This window comes from Camelus bactrianus, chromosome 15 (assembly GCF_048773025.1).
Source record: "Camelus bactrianus isolate YW-2024 breed Bactrian camel chromosome 15, ASM4877302v1, whole genome shotgun sequence".
In the NCBI taxonomy this organism is placed as follows: Eukaryota; Metazoa; Chordata; class Mammalia; order Artiodactyla; family Camelidae; genus Camelus; species Camelus bactrianus.
In genome coordinates, this window is record NC_133553.1 from 66112173 (window position 1) to 66135503 (window position 23331).

Sequence of the window (23331 nt, forward strand, 5' to 3'; positions counted from 1 at the left end):
TCCTTCCTAGGTATATAACCAAGGGAAGTAACATATGTCCACACAAAAACTTGTAAACAAAAAAATCTTAGCAGCATAATTCATAAAAGCCAAAAACTGTAAACAGCCCAAATGTTTATCAACTGATGAATGGATAAATAAAATGTGGTATATCCATACAACAGAATATTTAGCAATAAAAAGAAATGAAGTACTGATATATGGTACAGCATAGATTAACCTTAAAAACATTATTTTAAATGAAGCTAATCACGAAGAACCACATATTGTAAGATTCCATTTATATGAAATGTCCAGAGTAGGCAAATCTATGGAAATATAAAGTAAATCAGTGGTTCCCAGTAGCCGGCAACAAGGGCAAGGAAAAAGAGAAAATTGGGAAGTGATGGCCAAGAGGCTTCTTTTGGGGAGAATAAAAACATTCTAAAATTGATTGTGGTGATGGTCACACAACTCTGAATACACTAAAAGCCACTGAATTGTACATTTTAAATGGACAAAGTGAATAGTATGTGAACTATATCTCAATGAACCATTAGAAATATTTTTTTTAAAAAGGATATTAAAAAATAGACAATGTAAAATTTAAACAAAAATAAAGCAGCAGTGGCTGGCTGTATTAATACCGAACAACATATATTTCAGAAAAAAGAATATTACCAGGGACAAAGAAGAACCTTCCATAATAAATGGGTGATTTCATCAAGAAGATAAAACAATGCTAAATGTGCAAGAACGAAAAGAAAAGAAAGACGTGTGCAAACCCACAATCACAATAGGCAATTTCAACACTCCTCTGTCAGCAAATGACAAATGCAAAATCATCAGGAGGTAGAAACCTGAACAACACTCTCAACCAAGTGTACCTAAGTGACAGTTAAAGAATGCTCTCCTCAGTAACAAAATTTACACCGTGAAGTGTACATGTCATTTTCACCAAAACAGACCACCAGCTGAGCCATAAAACAAGTCTTAACAAACACAAAAGGCTGAAATCATTCATTTTACAGTTATGAACAAAATGAACTAAAATTATAAATCAATTTTGAAAAATCTGGAAAATCCCCTAATATTTGAAAATTAATCAATTCATTTCCAAATAATCAGTGAAATAAATTTTTAAAATCACAACAGAAATTAGAAAACATTTTAATAAAATTTAAAAAAAAAAAAACCCAGAACATCATAAAACACATTAAGATACAGTTAAAGCACTGGTTAGAGAGAAATGTACAGATTTAAATGTCAATATTAGAAAACAGAACCAAACTCAGTGCCCTAAGTTTCCACCTAACAAAGCTAAACAAGAGCAAATTAAACCCCAAGTAAACAGAAGAAAGAAAATACTAAAGATAATAAATCAGTAAAATAGAAAAATAAGGGGAAAACTCAATAAAATCTAAAAATGTTTTTCAGAAAAATGAATAAAATGGATAAACCTCTAGCCAAAATAATCAGAGAGATAGAGACAGAAACAAAGGGAGACAAAGAAGACAGAAATTATCAACATAAACAATGAAAGAGAAAGTATCACTATATTCTACACACATGTTAAAATAATAAGGGAATACTGTGAACAATTTTTGTTAATAAATTCAACAACTTGGATGACATGGACAAATTACTTCAAAGACACAAATAAGTAAAATTTATTCAAGAAACACAAAATGCAAACAGCCTTGTATTTATTTCTTAAATTAAATTTGTAGTTAACAACTTTCTCACCAAAAACAAATAAATCCGCTGGTCCAAGTGACTTCACTGGTGGATTCTACCAAATATTTAAGAAAGATAATGCCAACAATACACAAATTTTTCCAGAAAACCAAGCCAGCATTAATCTGATACCAAAATCAGCCAAAGACATTACAAAAAAGAAAACTACAGATATGCTTTCCTCATGAACACAGATGTAAAAATCCTCAATAAAATTTTAGTGAATCAAATACCACCTCATATTTAAAAGGGTAATATACCATGACCAGGTGGGATTTATTCCATGAATGCAAGTTCGGTTTAACATTCAATAACCAATCAATATAATTCATCATATTAATAAACTAAAAAAATTTAAAGCCATATGATTGTCTCAACTGACACAGAAAAGGCACTTGACAAAAATAGTATTCTTTCTTGATAGAAATTTGCAACAACTAGAAATAGAAGTGAATTTCTTCAACCTTATAAATGACATGTACAAAAAATTACACCTCACTTTTTACTCAATGGTGAAATTCTTTCCTCCTAAGATCAAGAACTGAGCAAGAACATCCACACTCACTACTTCTATTCAATATTGTACTGAAGGATCTAACCAGTTTAATAAGACAGGAAAAACAAACCAAAAAGATAGCATCCCAATTGGAAAGAAATGTAACTATCTTTATTTGCAGACAAGATAATCATCTACATAGAAAAATCCAATGGAATATACAAAAAAGCTACTAGAATTTACTGAGTAACTTAGTAAGGTTGCAGAATACAAGATAAATATTAAAATATTAATAGCATACTAGTAAAAAATGACTGAAAATTGAAATTTAAAAATTAATACCATTTAAAGTAAGCATCAAAAATATGAAATATTTAGAGGTAAACATGACAAAAGATATATACAACCTGTTCACTGAAACCACAAATATTGTGAACAAAATTAAAGAAGACCTAAATAAATGAGTGCATCCATACTTGTGGGCTCGGAGGGGAAGACAGACCAGCATGGGGCACAAAGGACCTAATGAGGTAAGAATGTTTGTACAGGAAGGCAGCCTGGCATGGAGTATCAGATCCAAACAGGGATGAGGAGGGCATTCAGGTAGGACAGCTTATTAGAGCCCAAGTGGAATAAAGAGAATACAATACATGAGGGCAACTCCAGTGTATGGTGCTGATACAGCCCAAAGAAGTCCAGGAAATATAACCCTACCATACGCCAGAAGAAGGCTGAGCTAGAATGCTGGTGAACAGCACTTTCCGACAACCACTGGAATTAAGAGGAGAAATGTGGATTATTCACGTAATAGACTTCTATGGAGTAATTAAAATAAGTGAACTAGATCTCTAAACATAAATTTAAAAAGTTCTCCACTAGTACAGACGCCCCATGAGAACAGATATTTTTGTCTATTTTGTTTAGAGCTATATTCCCAGCACTAAAAGCTATGCCTAGCAGTATACTGGTACTCAATTCATTTTTGCTGAATGAATGAACAAAGACTGGGAACTATTCATGTAAATGTTTTTAAAAACACAAACTACAATATATGATTTACGGATATTAAAAACATGAGCTAGAAGTACATTCACCAAGTTTACGACACTGGTTTCCTTAGGGAGTAGGGAAAGGAATAGAACTGAGGAAAGGGCTATGAGTTTTATTTGTAATTTTTTTAAATGTACATCTTTACTTCCCTCTGTCCATATATATGTTTATATATATGCCATATAATACATATTTACATATCTATTATGAATCAAAACTGGAAAATTATTACTATCTGTTAATTTAGAGAAGGTAATACAGAAATTTCTTTCATTCTCTGTAATTTCCTGTAATTTTAGAACTTCAAAAAAAGGTTATCAGGGAAATAATATTACTTTCATATCTCACTGAATAGAATTTCTCCTGTTGTTCAACCTATGTTCTCTTACATGAACATGTCCTCCTGGGGAGAAGGCAGTCTGGGAAATAATCCTAAGAAATTCAAAAAATTTTGATGCTTCATGGTTTAGCTTTAAAATTCTTGAAAACTTAGAATCTTTATGCATAGTACTTTTATTCTTATTTTAGTACTATATACATTTTAATTCCATACTTTCTACCTCAAAACTAAGTAAAACTAACATTCCAGGAAGATGTGTTGTTTACCCCATAGCTTCACATACCCCCATCACATTGCAGGACATGCAAGGGCAGAGAAGGTGGGGACATTTACTCTGGTTTGGGAAGAAGAACCAAAGAGCCACTATAAAGTTTCCTCTAGAATAAAACCAGATGAAAATAACACAGGCGAGGAATCCTCTGACTTAAACCTTGACCTTGCCCCTGGTTATGGTTAATTTTATGTGTCAATCTGGTCAGGCCATGGTACCCAGAGAACTGGTGAAATATTATTCTGTATATTTCTGTGAAGGTATTTTTCACATGAGGTTATCAGCACTTAAATCAGTAGACTTTGAGTAAAGAATATTCTCCCTAACATAGATGGGCTCCATTCAATCAGTTGGAGGCCTTGATAGAAAAAATGCCAGCCTCCCCAGAGGAAGAGGGAATTCTGCCAACAGACTGCCTTCAGACTCAGGCAACAGTATCTTCCCTGACACTAGCCTTCAAGCCTATGCTACAGATTTTGGACTTACCAGCCTCCATAATTATGTGAACCAATTCCCTAAAATAAATCGTTATCTCTCTGTGTCTCTCTGTGTCTCTGTCTCTCTCTCTCTCTCTCTCTCTCTCTCTCTCTCTCTCTCTCTCTCTCTCACACACACACACAAACACACACACACACACACACACACATATACCCTATTGGTTCTGTTTCAATGGAGAGAACTCAGACTGATTCACCCCTGCACCAAAATCAGTAACTATTTTTTCTATTACAATACTAAACCAAAGCACATTTTTCAAATTAACTATCACTATAACAATTATATGCTTTTCCTCCAAAAGGCTGGGTCTTCTGAGAATCAAACTATGTGTAGTGCTTTTTATTAAACACAGTACATAACAAAATACATCAGCATACCACTAGTAAATGTAAGTAAGTCTGGGGATGAGTCAATAGAAATACAAAAGCTAGAGAAGATGTTACACGTATTTAATTATTTTTTGAAAGGTTATAGTAAACACGGACTTTAAAAAAATTTTTTTGTCTTTGTTTTTTTTTTTTTAATTGGGGGGTTGGGTAATTAGGTTTATTTATTTTAATGGAGGTATTGGGAATTGAACCGAGGACTTCATGCACGCTAAGCACACACTCTACCACTGAGCTGTACCCTTCCCCTAAATATGGACTTCTAAAAATTCTAAATAATAGAAATTTTAGACAATAAAACGTATTCAATAAAAAAAAAAAATCTTACCTTTTAGTTTTCATCTGGTCCCTCAGTTTGCTATACATCTCCAGGACTTGAAAGAGAAGTGGGGAAAGAGCACACAAAGCATTATTTAGAGAAAGTGAAAGACTAATTAAAGCTAAAGGAATTGCATCAAGAATCCTACTCTATTTCCAGTTCCTCACCTGGAAGACACAGCATTAATTTATCAACAGTGGCAGAAATATTTCTCTGTTGTAGTCGACACTGCTTCAGCTCTTCCATTGCTATTACCAGCTTGGCAAGAGGGAAAAAAAAAAAACTGAATTAAGCCAATAGCTGTAAATAAAAAGCTTTCAGTCACATTTTTCCACCCTATGTTCAATTCATCAGAAAATCCCAGACAGTTTCATAGTAAGACCTGCCAAGTGGACTAAGGAACTGCCTTTCTCAACCAGTAAAACATCCCTGCATGGTTTCTCTCTTTCTCCCTAAGATGCATACATACTACACTAGGAAAGGCTAGCTCAAATAAAATCTTAAAATTCAGAGGCTATCCAGAAGAAAAGAAAAAACTTGCACATTTGCTCCAAATCCTATTCAGATTCTTCATGATTTATGATTTCATCAGCCTTCTGAGAAGATCCTATGTTTCTCTCACCAGTGCTAGACTCCTAGAGGAAAACAGACCTTCCTCTACAGCTTCAAATGAGTCTTAAAAATAATCTTCAACTAAATCTCTATTTCAACAAATAAACCACATACTTAGAAGTTGTGGCTTTTCCAAAAGTTCAAGTTTAGTGAAGAATAATTCACTTTTCTTCCTAAAGTTGTTTTAAAGACTTCCATCTGAAGTCATACCACAATATAACTAGAAGAAACTGCACTCTTGGCAAAAATTTAAAATATGTGAGACAAACTTTTAAAAAACAATAACCTACATAGCCTCTTACAGTATTCACCCCATACTCATACTTAAAAATGATACCTACTTAGACACTACACAAAAAAGAACAAAAGAGACTGGTCTTGATTAAGTTACTGATAAAAGATTCAAAAGCTATTGTTAAAACTTATTAAAATTTAACATTAAATAAGTATTATGCAATAAGGAAGGTACATGATACAGAGAACAGTAATAGACTATAGGTCAGAAAACTTGAATTTTAGTCCCAGCCTTGCCAGTTACTATATAAACTTCAGCAAGTCATGCGTTGTAGTTTCCTAATCAATAAAATAATAATATTATCTTTCATTACTTTGTCATAAGTCTGTCATGAGGATTAAGTGAGAAAATGGACATACAATAATCTTATAAACTATGATGATTTAAATGGTGAGTATATCAATTAACAGAATCAGTGATTCATTCTTTTAAACAAATATTTACAGAGCACTCATGTTGCATCAGTCACTATTTAGGCAGGTAGAGGGGATATGGCAATGCGTTAAGAAAAAAAAAATTCCGACCTAATGGAGCTTAATCTCCACTGGAAGGAGAAAGACAAATATATAAGGAAATATATATGTATATATATAAGGAATACTATATAAGGAAAACTATATAATATCAGAGCATGACAGCTGAAATGGAGAAAAATAAAGCAAGAAAGGTAAAAAGAAGAATACAGGGGTTAAAGTCAGACTGTAATTCTAAATAAGTTGGTTAGAAAAGGCCTCACTAAGGAGGTAACATATGAGCAAAGGTCAGGAGTAGGTGAACACTGGGGAAAGAACATTCCAGGCAGAGGAAACAGCATTGGCCATATTATGACTCCTAAGTGATATAAAAACACAGCTAAGAAAGGCTACACACTCTGTCATAAGCTTTCTAGTGGCTACATTCATTTACTTTAGATAACCATCAGCAGAAGCAACAATGATATCCAAGTTCCTCCAACATGCTGCTTCTGGTCTCACAAGCCACTAAATTAAGAACACAGTTATCAAAGGAGAGCGACAGGAAACAGAAAAGGTTTTTTCGAAAGGTAAACTGGCCTTACTTCCTTTCCCTCATGTTGTAGTTTCCTATTAGTATCCGTCACTTGATTCTGTGGAGAGAAGACAATTTAAACTCATAAAAAACACTTAGACAATAGTTGGATAAGATCAAAATTTTACATGAAAAGACTAAGAATAGGTATTTGGATAGTCTCCATTTTCCACCACATTTTTGGATTAGTGGCATTCTCTTGGGACGAATTATATCAACTTTTCTACTAAATGTTTGGATGACCTTTCGAACAATGAAAAAAAATTTACTAAAAGATATGTTCAGTTTGAAATATTTTGAAGTAAGTTAATACAAAAACTAAAGATCATACTTCAATTTTGGAAAGGAAAGAGAAAAAAAGGAATTAAAAAAAAAAAAAAACAGAAAAAATAACCCACAAAGAACCTTACCATGTCTACTATGTGTAGAAAGAACAAGTTTTATCATAGACAATCCTGACTTCACCAATGTATACCTGGAAAACTTGAGCATAAATTGAACTTTTTAACTCAGGTCAAATTTTCCTATTTATTATCCTGATTTTTAGAAAACATTTTATCTTAATTCTTTTTGGATCATTAATTCTTAGTAGTTCCTAACACTTTCATATTCCCATTTTTCTAATTAATCTCTCAGATGGTCAAAATCAGGAAAACAAGCCTTAAAATTATCTCGAGTTCACAATTTAAAGGAACTGGCACCACTTATTTTGGTAGGCACTTTTGATATAAAAACAATTAAGTACATAGAATAGTAACTTCCTCACCTTCTTAACCATTATCAAAACATGAGCAATATCAAGTTTTAAACCTTTCTTCAGTAGAGGCTTTCCACCCTTCCACCAATAACTGCCACTTCTCATGCTTTTAAGACATTCCATTAACCCAGCATTTCCTATTATGTCCCTTAGAACACCAAGAAATATTAGTCAATAGGTACTCTGCACATGCACACAGAGATATGCACATGAGCGTGCACACACACACAAGTATGGTATGGGAAAGACCACCAAAAAGGCCACTTTATTCAGGACTTCGTGAACCACTTAATATTCTACTGCGAACACCCAAGAATGAGCTATTATTATACAGTGTTTTCTACCTTATTTTATGTAACATCCTTTTATTGAGGATTATCTCAAGAAACTCGTTTTTCAGGAACACACCTTTGAAAGCTCTGCCCTAAACTATTCCTGGACTATCATTCTCTGAGCCATTATAGCAAAAATGCAGCCATAAGCATAATGTAAATGAATGGGCATTGCTGTGTTCTAAAAAAACTTCATTTACAAAAATAGAAGGCAAGGTGGATTCGGCCTGCAAGGCACAGCTTGCTGATCTTTAGTCTAGAATAAGTGAGATGGTAAGGCTGTAAGACCACACTATAAGAATTACACTCAGATGTCATGCTTTAGGAAGGCCAGTTACAAAATGAAGCATGATTAGATGAGAACACATTTGGAGAGGAAGTCAAAGCTACAACACATAAAAAATAAAGAAATTTTTAGCCCAAAGAGGAGAAATATATTCATTTGGAGACACTACACCTGGACACTATATGATATTCACCATACCTGAATTACAACTGTCCTTCAAGTATCTGAAGAGTTTATTATTCAAACCAATAAATGAATGTTACAAAAAAAATAGGATTAGTATCAGCTCAATGTAAGAAAAAGCTTTTAAGCAATGTTAACAAAAATGGTTGGGTTGCTTTGAGTGGTCATTATTCAACAAAAATTAGATTTTTTTAATCTAAACAAGAGATCTCATAAAATTCAACCTTCCATAAATACCAAATTCAGCATCACTGTCTCTACCAGAATACCTTGTTTACCTTCTAAAGGTAACCTTATAAAAATACTGAAATCCTTTTATCTCAAGCTCATCATAAGAAATATATTTCACATTACAACCCAGTACACAAATATAAGGAATGCACACATACGCACACACATACACAAACTGAAACAAAATTTTCAGGAAACAATGTCTACCCTCACTACACGTAACATTGTTTCCTATTCCATTCTATTTCTATTTTTATTAAAAATACTGATCATGGCCCACTCAAATGACTTCATGCAACCACAGTCCTAAAATATCCATAGGAGCCTAACCAAAGCTTCTGACAGGAAAGAGAATTCCTATTTCAATACCATTTTAATGTAACAGTGAGAGGAAACTATACTGCCTGTCTAGGATGTGATTTCTCATGATTCAGAGAACATACATATGGAGATACACACACACACACACACACACACACACACACACACACACGTACTGTGAACCACAAGAAATAGTGGGCACCCTAGAGAGTGTAGTTTCTTTTCATTGCCATGTTCACATAACACTGACAGTAGGTAATACTTAACCTTTTCCATTTTCTAAACTCTTTCCTAGAGTTCAAGAATTTCTAAGTTTCTTAGGCTCTTAACACAGGTTGAATGGATCCCCCTAGAGCAGAATCTCCCAGGTGCTGCTGCTAGACGTTAATCCCCTCAGCTCTCAAAGTGAGTGGAGCCTGAAGCAGACAAAACCCTGAACTGGTAGCCTGAGTTCCTGCTTTCCCTCAGGGCATCCTCAGTAATGTGGAGGAATTTGCAACTTGAAGAAATCTGAAGAAGGAAGAGGAAGAGAAAATGAGTACCGACCAGTAAGTGGTGTCAGCACCTGGCGGGCACTACGGGCAATATTCAGTCTACCTGCCAAGGAGGGACTCCAGCACATGACTACTTCAGGAACCAGACACAGAGCACCCTGTTTCCCATCCCGGGCAAGAGATCCAAGGAGCAGAGAGAGAAGTTTGGAATTCAGGTATCCAAGAACAGCCCAAGGTGAGGGTGGACGGGAGGAGCTGGGATGGCTGAGTGAAGACAAACAGCACACACAGCTCCTGGCAGGAGTCTCGTATCATTGTTTTCACACATTTCAGATACTTTTGTCCATTCGGGGCTTTTCAGTCCCCCAAAATTCAGCATAACTTTTTATTTTAAAGAGGATCAAACTGTTCATACTTTTTAACCTGCTTTATTCATTAAGTAAACATTTCTAATACTCTCTTATGTCAGACATCCTTCTACAATATATTGTAGTTTATTATACTTTTAAATGGATATACCATGATTTATTTTACTAATCCTGTACTAAATGAGTTTTAGGAACATTCTAAAATTTACCTATTAAAAAAATCATATGAACATCTTTGTAGATGCACCTATAGCTTCAGAATAAATTTTAAAACTATGTGGGGTTTTAAGTATTGATAAATAAAATTGGCCTTGATAAAGGCTGTAACAGTCTGAACCCCAACCAGCCATTTCCAAGTAAATAGGTATCATCTCCAGCCTTAATTAACATTTTTTAATCTCTGTCATTTTATTAGGTGGCACCTAATTGTTCAAATTCGCATTCCTTTCATTATTTTTAAATTGTAGAGTTCCCTTGTATTCCTTCTTATGTAAACTGTACAACACATATTTCTCAGTTTTCTATTAGGGTGTTCACATTTTTCCCATTAATTTGTAAAGACTTTTTCTATGTTAGGGTATCAGTCATTTGTCATATGTATTTGTAAGTATTTTTATTTATTATTTACCTTTTAATTTTTAACTTGTTTGTAGAAAAGTTCTTTCATTTTAATGTTGTCCTATTTAACAGTATTTTCCTTCTGGCTTAGGAATTGTGTTTAGAAATGTATTTCTTACTCCCACAATCAAATAAATATTCACCTATGTTTTCTACTAGTTCCTTTACTGTTTTATTTTTTACATTTAACTCTTTAGTTCATCTGAAATTAAATCTAGGATGTTGACTGAGAAAGGAATCTAATTTAACTTCAATTAAAATAGTTCAGCACTGGAGTTCGGGTCTTCTGAGCACAAGCCATTCGTACTCCTAGCTTGACCCTTGCAATAAACCTTTCTCTGCACCCAAAACAAACAAACACAAAAGTTAAGCATTAAAGAATATTAATAATAAATCAGAAGAACTGTTACTTTTGGAAGGGAGGGTGAATAAAGCCGTTGAGAAGGTGCAAAAGAGAGATTTACTTTTGCTGGCAATATTATATTTCTTAAGATGGTCAGACAGTTGTTGTACAGGTCCATAAAGTCTTATTTGAAACCTTGGGGCCCACTTTGTTTTGAACTTCAGAATTTTGGAGATTTTATAAAGATAAAATGGTACATACTGTTTATTCTATAACACCTCCCAATGGGTACTAGGACAGCATCCCATAATCAAATACATTAATATTTCTGTAGCAAAGTCAGTTATCCAAGATAAGTGAGTTTGTTATGCCAGGGGCCAGACCAATATGGCTAGAGTCTTTCCTGAACTTGAATCTGTCGTATCAAGAAAGAACCTTCGTGCTTTTGTAGACGATATTTCTTAACTATCGCTAATTTATTTTCTTTGGCTCAGATTGCCATGCCGCAATGACTTCTAATACCGTGCCCTACAGTTCTGTCATCCAACAGTGATGGCTTTTATCCAGCAAGGAAGTAGAGAGATGACATGAAGAGTCAACTTAGTTTCTGTTTGAAAGAAACTAGTACTGATTGGTGTTACTGGTTCTTAACCACATGCAGTAATCACAAATGAATTTTAACCTAAAAGAGCATTCTTTTTAGCTGAAAGCCATAATCCCAATGATCTATATATTTCAGTACAAATTCCTTTCTTACTATTCACAAATCTTTAATGCAAATATGTAACCTGCAATGTATTCTTCTTTTAATGTTAACCAAAACCCCAGCACCGGACAGAGAAATAAGTCTTAGAGTTTCCTTACTTTGAGTTTCTGGGCCTCTCCTCTCACTTTGAGCAGTTCTGTTATAGAGTCCACAAAGCCCTGGTAGTGAAAGTTGCACATTTTCTCAATTTCTCGGTCATGATTGCGGATGCGAGTTTCAAGCTTCTCCATGAATCGTCCATGTTCCTCACCATCATAGACAGACCTTTTAAAAAAGTCATGAAGATTACAGCAGATTTATATCTAAGAAACAGAAACAGAATTACAAACCCAAAAGCAAATTTATATCTATGTACATATTTAACTTACATAAACCACAGAGTAATCCAATTGTATTTATGTTGCCCCAATACTAGATGAGTATTTTTTTAGGAAAAGCTCAAATTTTGCTTCCTTATTCACTGAAAAATATTTAAGTGTTTAACAGTATTCATCACAGAATTGTCATCAGAAAATGAAAGGACTGAATTACAACTCCACTGTATCTTTCTTTCTCAATTAAACTAATCTAGAAAAACTTAATTTTGAATAAACCCAACTATCTAATTACTTCATGACTATACCCAAGAAGCTGATACTCCTGGAGAAAAATCACAAAGCCATGCTGCTAGACTCAGTTTAGCTATATAATGACAAATTTAAATCAGGCAGTCAAACACTGCTAGATAATACTAACAAAACTGTTGCCCCCAACACCACCATCAAAAAATCACTTTGTATTCTCCAAAATAATTCTGCAAAAATCTTACTTTCTTGTCTCCTCAAAACTCAACCCTCTCACTCTCAGCTGCTGACTGACTACACACTTCACAGAAAAATACAGAAATATTTCTTCTCCCACTGAAATCAGCCAACCTACTGACATCTGAAACTGCTGCTCTGTCTGTCCACCCTCCTGTAACAATGGAAAAAGTAGTTCAAGTTCTTACCTATAGCCAGTCATTCTTGTGGTCCCTAAGAACTTTACTCCTGCAATTATTCCCTTTTATCCCTACCCTGCATTATATATTTCTCCCACTCTACTAAATCATTCTCTTGGGTATACAGACATGACTTTAAGAAGCCCCTCCTTACCTACACATTTCCCTCCAGCCACCATCTTATTTCTCTGCTCTTCTTCCCAGCAAAACTTCTTTTCACTTCCTCACCTCCCAATAGTTAGCATTCATTTTACTGTACCTAATGGCAGCATTTGCTATGGTTTAAATATACCTTCCTTCTTGAAACACTCTTTTCTCTAGACCTCAATGATATCACACTAATGTGGTTTTTATCCTTTCATTGGCATGCCTTCTCAGTTTCCTTCCGGAGCTCCTCCTCCTCTATTCTTTTTCTAAATATTCCTAAAACATCTCCTCTTCCCTGCCTGTGCTCCCTCAACAAGCACTGCCAGCTAATCCCATGGCTTTATCATACCATCTATACAGTAGTGACCTCCTAATCGTCAATTCAGAGTACTTCTCTGAGCACTAGGCAAATATCCAACTACTATTTAACAACTCCAATTGGTTTTTTTTAAAGCTATCTCAAATTTAACACAGAAAAAAAAGTTATCACCAAACTATCTCCATTCCCAAACCTGTTCCTCCCTAAAGCTCCCTACCACCCACCTACCCCATCACAGCTAACAGCACTGTCCAGTTGCCCAAGTCAAAAATCCAAATCCAGGAATCACTCCTAACATACCTAACGTACACTCTATCCAATCCATTTTTAAGTCCTGACAACTCAATCTCCAAAGCATATCTTAATACTGACCACATCCCACCATTTCCACTAAAATCCTAGTCCCACATCATTGCCACATCGGACCAATGCAATAGCCTCCTAAAAGTCTCCATTCTGCACTCCCCATCTCCCCAACTCCCTGTCCCAATGCAGACACTCTACACACAGCAGTAAAAATAATCGTTATAAAGCAATAGTTCAGATGTTATCCCCCTGCTTAAATCTCTCCAATTCCTTCTCTTCAGAAAAGGAACAAAAGTCTTCAATTCTTACCATAGTCTATAAAATCCCACATACTCTAGCCTCTGATAATCTCCCTAACCTTGTTTCTCTTTAAGTCCCACCCCTAGCCTTGCCTTCCTCCATCCTCTTTGCTCCTTCTACACTGCATTTTTTTTAAGCCTCGCCCTACCTCAAGAATTTTGTTTTTCCTGTTCTTATGCTAGTAACGTTGATCCCCTATATCTTCAAACAGCTTTCTCTTTCTCTTCATCCATGGTTTGTTATCTACCTTCTCCCCAGCCCGTCCCAATTAGATTGTAAAATCTACGGCAAGCGGTTTGTCTGCCATATTCACCACTATATCTCTAAAACAGTGCTAGACAGGCAGCAGGCAGTGAGTAAACATTTGTTGACTAAATGAATGACTAACATTACCTCTAAGAACTCCTTGATCTCTGACACTTATTCAACAAATATACATTTGCTTATTACCAATATTTTCTAGTTCAATAATCATTTGTGGGTACTAGATCACTACCCTGACCCTGGGGCTAAGAGAGCAGACACTCAGCAGATCAGTTCCACTGCCTAAAACTCAGCAGTAACCACAGAAAACACACATACAAGTCTGGTTTCAAGTAAAAATTCTGAACACTTACTTCAGAAAAACCAGAGCGATCTAGATTCATTCTCCTTCCTTTGAAATAAAGGGAAGAGATCATCAAATAAATTATAAACAATCCCTGCTTTGACAATGAAGACACACACACTATAGAATAACCACTTGCCTGAAGGAGCTATTGGAATACACACGACAGAACCTACCATTGACATTTCAACTAACCTCAAATAAGCTTTTCCCCTTCCAAAGGAAAGGAAAATAAAGGTTTCCATGTCGAGGCACTAATATTCCTTGCCATTTGAAAAAAAAGGGAATAACCACTGAAAATTCATCAATGTAAATGGCATAAAAAGATATTATTCAATATCGAGACAACCTCTTGGTTTCAAATTCAGTTATATCTTGACTCAGTAATACTTTTAAGTTAAATATACTTCCTTCTAGTATGTAAAACTTCATTTTATTCCCTCCAAAGATCTACATTAATATGACAAAAGACAACCTCAAGGAGAAGAAAATTCCAAAGTTAAGAAATTCATAACTTATGCTAATAATGCCTCCTTGCTCCCTGAACTTTCTATTAAAAAGCATAAATCAAAGAAAGGAAAGATGGACTTTAGCTGCCTGACTGTGTGACCTTGGTTTTTAGCAATGTAATTAACTAGCTACAAGTCTTTTGCCAACTCAGTGAATTTCTCTGACCCACAGCTTTCTCACTAGAAAACAGGAAGCAATCAATTAGAAATTCTCTTTAGTATCAGCCTAACTCTAAATTTCTCAAGTCACTTCCACTTTCAAGTTCAGTTAGTAATAATGTAAAGATCATCCATTTTCAGAAGAGTGTAAAGAACAGTCAAAACAAGTAATGAATTTTCTACATCCTTATCATTAGGCCCCACCTGTTTCTCCTAATAATTCTAATTATCTCTTTAATTATTATAATATTTATATGGAATAACATGAGAGGTTTATAGCGGATCCCCTGATCTTGGAGATTTAAAAAATTAGAATAAAATGTAAAACCCACATATTTAAAGCAGGAGTTTTGGACTATACTTAATAAACACGTGTTCCTCAAGTATGCACCTGGACATCCACAATTTCCAGATTTTATGTAGATTTTATGTGTATAGGCAAAAGCATATATATGTATGTAATTTTAAGGGAAACTGATCCATAGTTTTCACCTGATTATCAAAGGGGTTAAAAACCACGGATTTAAATTAAGGTTTCGTTCCAAATTGCTTACCATAGGAAAAGGCAATTATAATTATAGGTCAGCACCTATAGTTCAACTTTTATCAGCATTTCAAGTGTATCTCAGACTTAAGGCTAAACAACATAACTATCAGATATAAAATGCTAAAAACAAAAGTAAACAAGTCTTAAATTCTGGGAAGATCATAGATCTACTAAAGTTAACCTAATATTGGTAGTCAACGTTGTACTTGAATAAAGAGTATCTCCCTCTCCCACAACAAATTGCTTAAAGTGGAGAAAGACTGCCATCTAGTGATGGTCCATTTGTAACATTCCTTGAAACTTAAATGTGATGTGGCCAAGAGGAACTACTCAAAAATTTAAAAACTATAGTGTACAATACTTGCTAGCCAACATCTTATAACTTACTATTAAGTGATATTTTATATAAAGTACTCTAATATTTAAATGTCCATTTCTAGCAGAAAGCACGATCTTGAGAACAAAGTCATGTACTTTTGACACGTGTGCCACAGATGTGCCACAGTTAAGACTATCTACAAAATAAACTACACCACTGGTTAAAATATTTGCGATCAATCCAAAGAATATTCCAGTACCTAGTGAAAGGTAAACAAGACATGCTTGGAAATTAGCAGCATTTTATAGCCTAAATTTTGACTCTACTACCTAAATGCTGCCTTTTGGAGTCTAATTTCCAAAAAATCCCAAATAAACCACAGGTTTTTGTAAAAAATACAATGTTTTATCCTAGTGTCCATATCTGACACATACTTCTAAACATCCCACTTAGATTAAGAAAGAGATTTTAACTTATGAAACACTTCAGGAATTCTATTCAACAAAAATATTTATCATTCCCTGGTACTGAATCAGCACAGGATTGTATCACTTGCTAGAGCCTCCATCAGCCCCAATCTGTTTGTCAAGAGAGAAAAATAAACAATGTTATGAGCATACGGTATCTCATTTAAATCCTAGGCATCTTATAAATTAGACAACATTCCCATTTTATAATTGAGGAATCTAAAACCCAAAAACATGAAGTAACTTGCCAAAATTCATGCAGCTAGAAAGTGTCCTCTATACTACATCAGTCTGTCTCCTCTTAGAGCAAAGGAAAGCAAGAAAGTTACATGGACCCCCCCTAAAACATTAGAGCTGAAAGAGGTCTTGGAAATGGAATACAAAGCTTTTATTGTACAATGGAGGGAACTGAAGCCAAGAAGAGTTAAATGCCTTAATCAAAATTACACTGCTTGTTACTGATACACCTGGGCCTGACTCCCAAAGAAAACACAGTTAGGAAAAGTTAATGCAATATGAAGCCTGACACAAAGCTAAGTGGCTGGTTTTTTAAAAGAGAGAGACAGAGAGAGAAGAACACATACACACACCACACACACACACACACACACACACACACACACACACACACTCTTCTACTTCAAGATGAGTCAGTCAGCTGCCTGTTAGATGTGCCTACACAACAGCTATTCCATTCTCCCCCCTGATCGAAGTCTCAATTTGTTCTGGTATTTCACCTTTCAATCCTACTGCAAGTGGTAAATACTAACTAATCGGTGAACCAATCATGGTAATTCCATTCCCCTTGTCAGTGACCAGTTAACAGGTGACACAGCTCACTGATGGAAGGGAAGGGAAGTCTGGAGGTGAGGATCCAAGATTAAGCCTCTTTCCTGATGGATGCAAGAAAAGAAACTGCTTTTCCTACTTTGGACATTGTCATGTCTAAATACTTGGGGATGCAGCAACCATCCTGAGATGAGAGGAATTATTGCCAATAATTTGAACGCTGCAAAGGGGAAAGATGGAAAACATCTAAGGGTTCTTGATACTGAACCAGTCCTCAAACAGTCCTATCTCCAGACTTCATGTTATGTGCATTAATGAATTACCTATTTTAAGGGAAATTCCCTATTTCCACTTTCTCTCAATATTCTGCTACTTGAAAAGGAAGTATCCTATGTGTATAACATTGTTTATTCTTCAAAGGTAGAAGGCAAATCAGAGAAGCAGCCAGCAGCAAGTCAAAGAGCACACAATACTAAGGAATCCTGTTCCCAGGAAATAGATTGTGCTTCCCTTTCTTCTTCCAGTTAAGAGTTAACTCCCATTCACTCTTCAAATCTCAGCTGGCATCTTTCTTTTTCTAGGAAACCTTCCCTAGACACACAGACTCCGTTAATGTGCTTCTCCTTTGTTGTTAATGCCATCACAGAATTTATTTAGCTATATTCTGATTACCCACTCACTTGTCAATTTCCCTATATTAAAACGTTAATCTCTTTGTGGGTTGAGAGTGTGTCTTACCCACTTATCTCCGCTCCTAGCGTGGAAACTGGCATGGAGGAGCTCCTCTAAGTATGCTTAAGATGGAGAAAGAGAAGGAAGGGTAGGAAACTAAGATGTGGGGTTTTGGTTGTCTCAAAGACGTATGCAAAGAAGTATCATATCAAACAAAGTTTGTCTGTTGAGATGTTTTCAGAACCAAGGAGAATTTCAAGACACGAAGGCCTGAACATTTTGCTTTTTGTTTTTGATTAATCCAGGAAAAAATTCCAGAATTTGTTTTGTTCTTTTCTTTTTCATATATATGTTTTTTAACTTCTGTCATGGTTTTAGTCCTGAAACATTTTCTTCTCATTAAGCTCCATAAAAGCATCATTAGTATTTCTGTTTATTCCAAAAGTTAAAAATAAAGTGGAAAAACAGATTTGAGCATGATGTTGAAAGAGAAACTCCAGGAGGTCAAGAGGAGTTTAAAAGTCCCTTCCCTTCCTTACTTCAGTTTGTCTATCAATTTAAAGCCTGACCTTACTGTGGTAATTTAGATGCTCTGAGTGCATAAAGGTGAATGTATATCACTGTATATGCCCATCAATGACAGGGGAAGCATATGCTAATTAGTGAAGTCTCAGCTGAAGACTAGACCCAAATGTTTCTGTACTGCCACAGAAGATCAAATACATTCAGATCCTTTCTTCACCCTCTCAGACACGAAGGTACCCAACTGGCTTCAGCAAGACAGCCCATGCAGCCAAAGGAATGCTGGGATGGAGCTCTCCCTCAAGGTAAGAATGGAACCCCCACACTTCCATGATGGCTATTTTCAAAGGGATAAAAACGGTGGAGAAGTTTCAAATGGCACCCAGGCAAAGAGCCTCCCAAAAACCTGGTATTGGTTAAATAGGACAGGAAAGTGGAGAAGGGGACCTTGTCACAAGACATCAGTCAAATCAACAACAGACTATTAGGAAATAAACTAATGAAAGCAAGGAAACTCCAAATTAAGGATACAGAGACTGCCCTAACTACTACCATTGATAATGTCACACTATTAGAGCAATTAATCACCAGAAGTAACTGAAGATACAAAGGCACGACAGGATATGTTAGTGACTTCATCTTGGCCTCTGTATCAATTTGGATTAACTGCAATAAGATTTATTCCATTGCAGCTTTCAGTGGTGGTCATAAAATCTGGCAGCTAAAAGTTGGGTTTCAGATGCTGCTGCCAAATAAAAGAAATAATTCATCTACCTCCTGGTGGTACCCACCGAATCTAACCTGGAAAACTGCTGAAAGCAGAGTAGTAATATAGTTGATATATACAGGCTTATAATTAATATTGGTAGATTAGTTCCAGTTTCATTGCACAGAATTTAAAGTGTCAAGTTTAACAAAGTTGGAACTAAATGAAACTACTGTTGATTCACTTACTATCTACCACCAACATAATGAATCTGAATCTAGGGTATGTGAGAAAAAACCCTTCAAGATCCTTTCCAAAAAAAAATTAAGTATTTAATTAAATAATTATTCTGAAGAGCTGAGAAAATATTTTAAAAGACTGTCTATAAATCGAAGAAATGGTTCAGACTCTCCACACTTAAAGGTATCATTACGGTTCCAATGACAGGGATCATAAAGCTACTAATACAGAAAAACAGACCAATGGGGGTGGGTATTAGAAACACTTAAATGAACAGTCCTGGTCTCCTTATTCATGCAGATTTAATGTGGACCTTACAAAGTAAGATCAACCAAGCTTCCCAGAGTCACTAAATCAAACTGTAATAAATGTAACATCACTTATAAATGTGTATGTTGTGTATAATTTATATGTGCCTACAAAAATACACATTCTGTACACATATATAATGTGTATGCTATATGTATATGTGGGGGGATACACACACATATTCACAAAACACACACACACACACAGAGACACACACACACTTTTCTGATTTTCTGAGAAAGAACCAGGCTTGCCAACATCACATTTAATTCCTGGTCAGATTTAACACCTCATGGCCAAAAGTGACCACAATTTAAGACTCCTTTAGACTCTAAGCAAGCAGCCTGAAAGGAGGATGGATAAAAGGTATCAGAATAGTTTCCATCCTAAAAAATGATGGAGAACAAAGTAGGCAAAACAGGATAAAGTTCTATGAACCATATGCAAGACTGGATATACCATGAAAATACCTTCCTACTGCTAACACCTAAAACTGAAGGATTCCATTTCTGAGACTTTTTTCAGTGCATGGCTAAGGAAAATCTCCAGAGGCTAAAACAAAATCAGGATAGGAACCCACATTCTACCAATCCCCTAGAACTTAACGCTCCTATTTTATAGTCATATAGAGAACAAGAGACAAAACCTAGGGCCCACAAGAGATGGATGGTCTAATCAGAGGCCTCCAAATGAAGAACACCAAGATACCCAAGGGCTACGCCCTTAGTGAAAGAAAAGGTAGAAGAACTCTTCCCCACAAGAGGAGGCTGAAAGGAAATTTACTTACTTTGGGTGGGGTATGATCATTTGAAACCACAAGCTGGCCTTCTCACACAGACAGGGGCCCATGCTCATACTATTAATGTTATCTGTGTGCTCTGGTAATCTCAAATTGAGAATTTATTTTAAAAGTAGTCCCAGTCTGTTGTTAGTGCCCCCAGAAAACTATCTGAAGCAAAGATAAATCTTCTCTAGAGGTATACATCTTAACCCACCCATCTAATTATTCTCACACATAACATTCCTTTGAGCTAAACTCAAGTATCAGAAACCATGACACCCACACAAGAAAGCATATAAACAAGAATCAACAAATGGACAACAGAACCAGACTTGCAAAGGCTGGAAAATAAATATGTGTAAATTAAAAATAAGTGTGTAATATGTTTTAAAAAATATGAGGGAATTACCAGAAAAACAAAAAACAAAAACAGACACACAGGAAAAAACAAAACTTTTTGGATAAAACTATAAAAATTGATATTTAAAAACTTAATTAATGGGAAGGGACAATATTTAACTAGGAAGAATGTATAAAACTTATACAAAATGCAGCACAGAGACAAAAGATGCAAAATGTCTTATTCTATTCGGCTGCTATAACAAAACTTCACAAATGGGGTAACTTTTGCATGTCTGGATGGATAAAAGTATCCAAAGTAGTTTCCATCCTAAAAAATGATGGAGAACAAAGTAGGCAGAAATTTCTCTCTCATTTCTGGAAGTTGGAAGTCAAAGATCAGGATGCAGTATGGTCAAGTGTAGCCAACTTCTTCTGGGTAGCCAACTTGTGTCCTCACAGGGCAGAAGGGGCAAGCGAGCTCTCTGAGGCCTCCTTATAAGGACCCAGAACACTAATCCTGTTCATAAAGTCTGCCCTCATGACATAATCACCCCCCCTAAAGGTTCCACCTCTTGATACTCTTAATACCATCATCTTGGAGGTTAGGACTTCAACATACTAATTTTCATGGGCCACAAACACTCAACCTATAGCAGAAAATATTAAAGAAAGGTTAAGAACATGGAGAACAGGATGGGTTTAATGGGAGTTCTGGTAAGAAATAACAAAGCATTCAAAGTAATGGCTGAGAATTTCCCAGAATTGATAAAAGACAAAAGGAAGTTGTTATCCTCAAAATAAAGACAGACCTATGAGCCTCACCAAAAGAAGTCCCCTGAAAGAAGAAGGGCACTCCTCTCTGTTCAGCTGTATTTATCAGCATTTAGAACTGACTGCCGTGTTTATCCATTGTCTTCATGACTCACTGCAGCAGTGTGTAGAACCTTACACTGATGGAGCTAATTATACAAACACATGGACCCTTAGCACATCCAAACATTTGATGTATCTTTTATCAACTCATTCTTCCACTACTATAGCATTTATTCCGAACTGCTGCCATTCTCTTTAAGATCCTAACCTTGATTCTGCAACTTACTTTCACAACAAATGACTCTGCTATCTATTTCATAAAGAAAAATTCATGCTTATTAGGCATCAATCTTAATTTCCTGTATTCCAATATACAAGTCTATCTACGTCGCTATCTACCCTTACACTCGTGCCTTCCTATCTCAGTGAAACAGATATACTACCTCAGTGTAAGACTAACCCTATATTCTAAAAATCTCCTTTCTCCCCTACTCCTGGAATGTTACTCCATCAATACTTCATGTTTCATCTCTATTGACTTCTTTTTCTTAATAAAACATGTCCCCTCTTAATAAACTAACTTGACCCTTTTTCTTCTTTTTTAAAAAAAAAGTATTATTAAATAAAAATCTCTCTTCTGACAATTTTTCCTTCTGGTATCCTTTCTCTCCCTTTCTCCTTTCACAGTTAAGATTCTTTAAAGAGCAGCCTACACTCATCGCCTCCATTTCATCAAATTGTATTTGCTCTTCGACCCGGCGTAATCTGTTTCTTACCCACATCACCCAATGACCTTACTCTTGGTAAAGACAATAAAAGCCTACCAATTGTCAAATCAAATATTCATTCTTCAGTTCATCATTTACTTGACTCTTCTTTTGTGCCAACCCTTTCTTCATTCTTAAATATCTACTCCCAGGGCTTCCATTACATTCCCCATCTCAGTCTTCAATAATTCTTCTTCCTGCATGTTCTCAGTACCTGCTTAGCACTCATCTCTTCTCATTCTTCATACTCCTTTGGAGATATCATCAATACTTCAGCTTTCACTGTTAATTAAATACCTTTGGTTCCAAAATCAATATAAGGCGTATCTCTGTTAAATCCTATAAACCTGAATATTCAACTACCATTCATTCTCAAAAAACACCTCAAACAGCACATGTAAAAAGTGGAAAGCTAATCAGCTTTGTACTCAAACCTACACTTCCCTCCTATATTAACTACCGCAATTGAAGGTACCACCAGCTACCCAGTTACCCAAAGTAAAAATACACAGATTAATTAACCTTGACTCCTCACTCCACCTCACACCTCCCTCCAACTAATCAATCAATCACCAAGACCTACCAATTCTAATTTCATAATATCTCTTCTGCACTTTTCTTCCTCCCCATCTGCCCCTGCTACTGCCTTGCTTCATGTCATTATCTCTCTTCTGAACAACTGTTTTCACTTCCCTCTTATTTTCCCTAAAAATCCATGTTCAATACTTCTTTCACAGTAATCTCCTTTAAATGAAATATGATTATGAAACACGTACAGACACACACACACCACAATTTAAGATTAAACTCTGCCTCAGGATTAAGTCCAAAGGCCCTAGCATAGTATATAAGACCCCTCCATGCATAGATTTATCTCTGACTACTCCCCACATTCACTCTACAACTCTACTTGAAGTTCCCTGAGTGTTCTTTGTAGTCCCTGTGCTCAGAATCTCCTTACTATCACTCTAGCTGGCAAATTCCTCCTTGTCCTTCAAGATG

The 23331-nt window shown here is 35.6% G+C and overlaps 1 protein-coding gene across 3 annotated transcripts in view; it reads right to left on the reverse strand.

Annotated features, from left to right (window-relative positions):
* The window catches only part of EXOC6B (exocyst complex component 6B), a 570349-nt gene that overhangs the window by 445090 nt on the left and 101928 nt on the right, over positions 1–23331 (reverse strand). For all 3 annotated transcript variants that reach the window (XM_074341308.1, XM_045523158.2, XM_010963690.3), the window contains 4 exons: positions 11828–11993; positions 7041–7088; positions 5244–5334; positions 5086–5131 (listed from right to left, as the gene is read on the reverse strand). In XM_074341308.1, the coding sequence (XP_074197409.1) occupies positions 5086–5131; positions 5244–5334; positions 7041–7088; positions 11828–11959 (317 nt within the window). In that variant the 5' untranslated portion in view covers positions 11960–11993. The remainder of the gene's footprint in view (positions 1–5085; positions 5132–5243; positions 5335–7040; positions 7089–11827; positions 11994–23331) is intronic.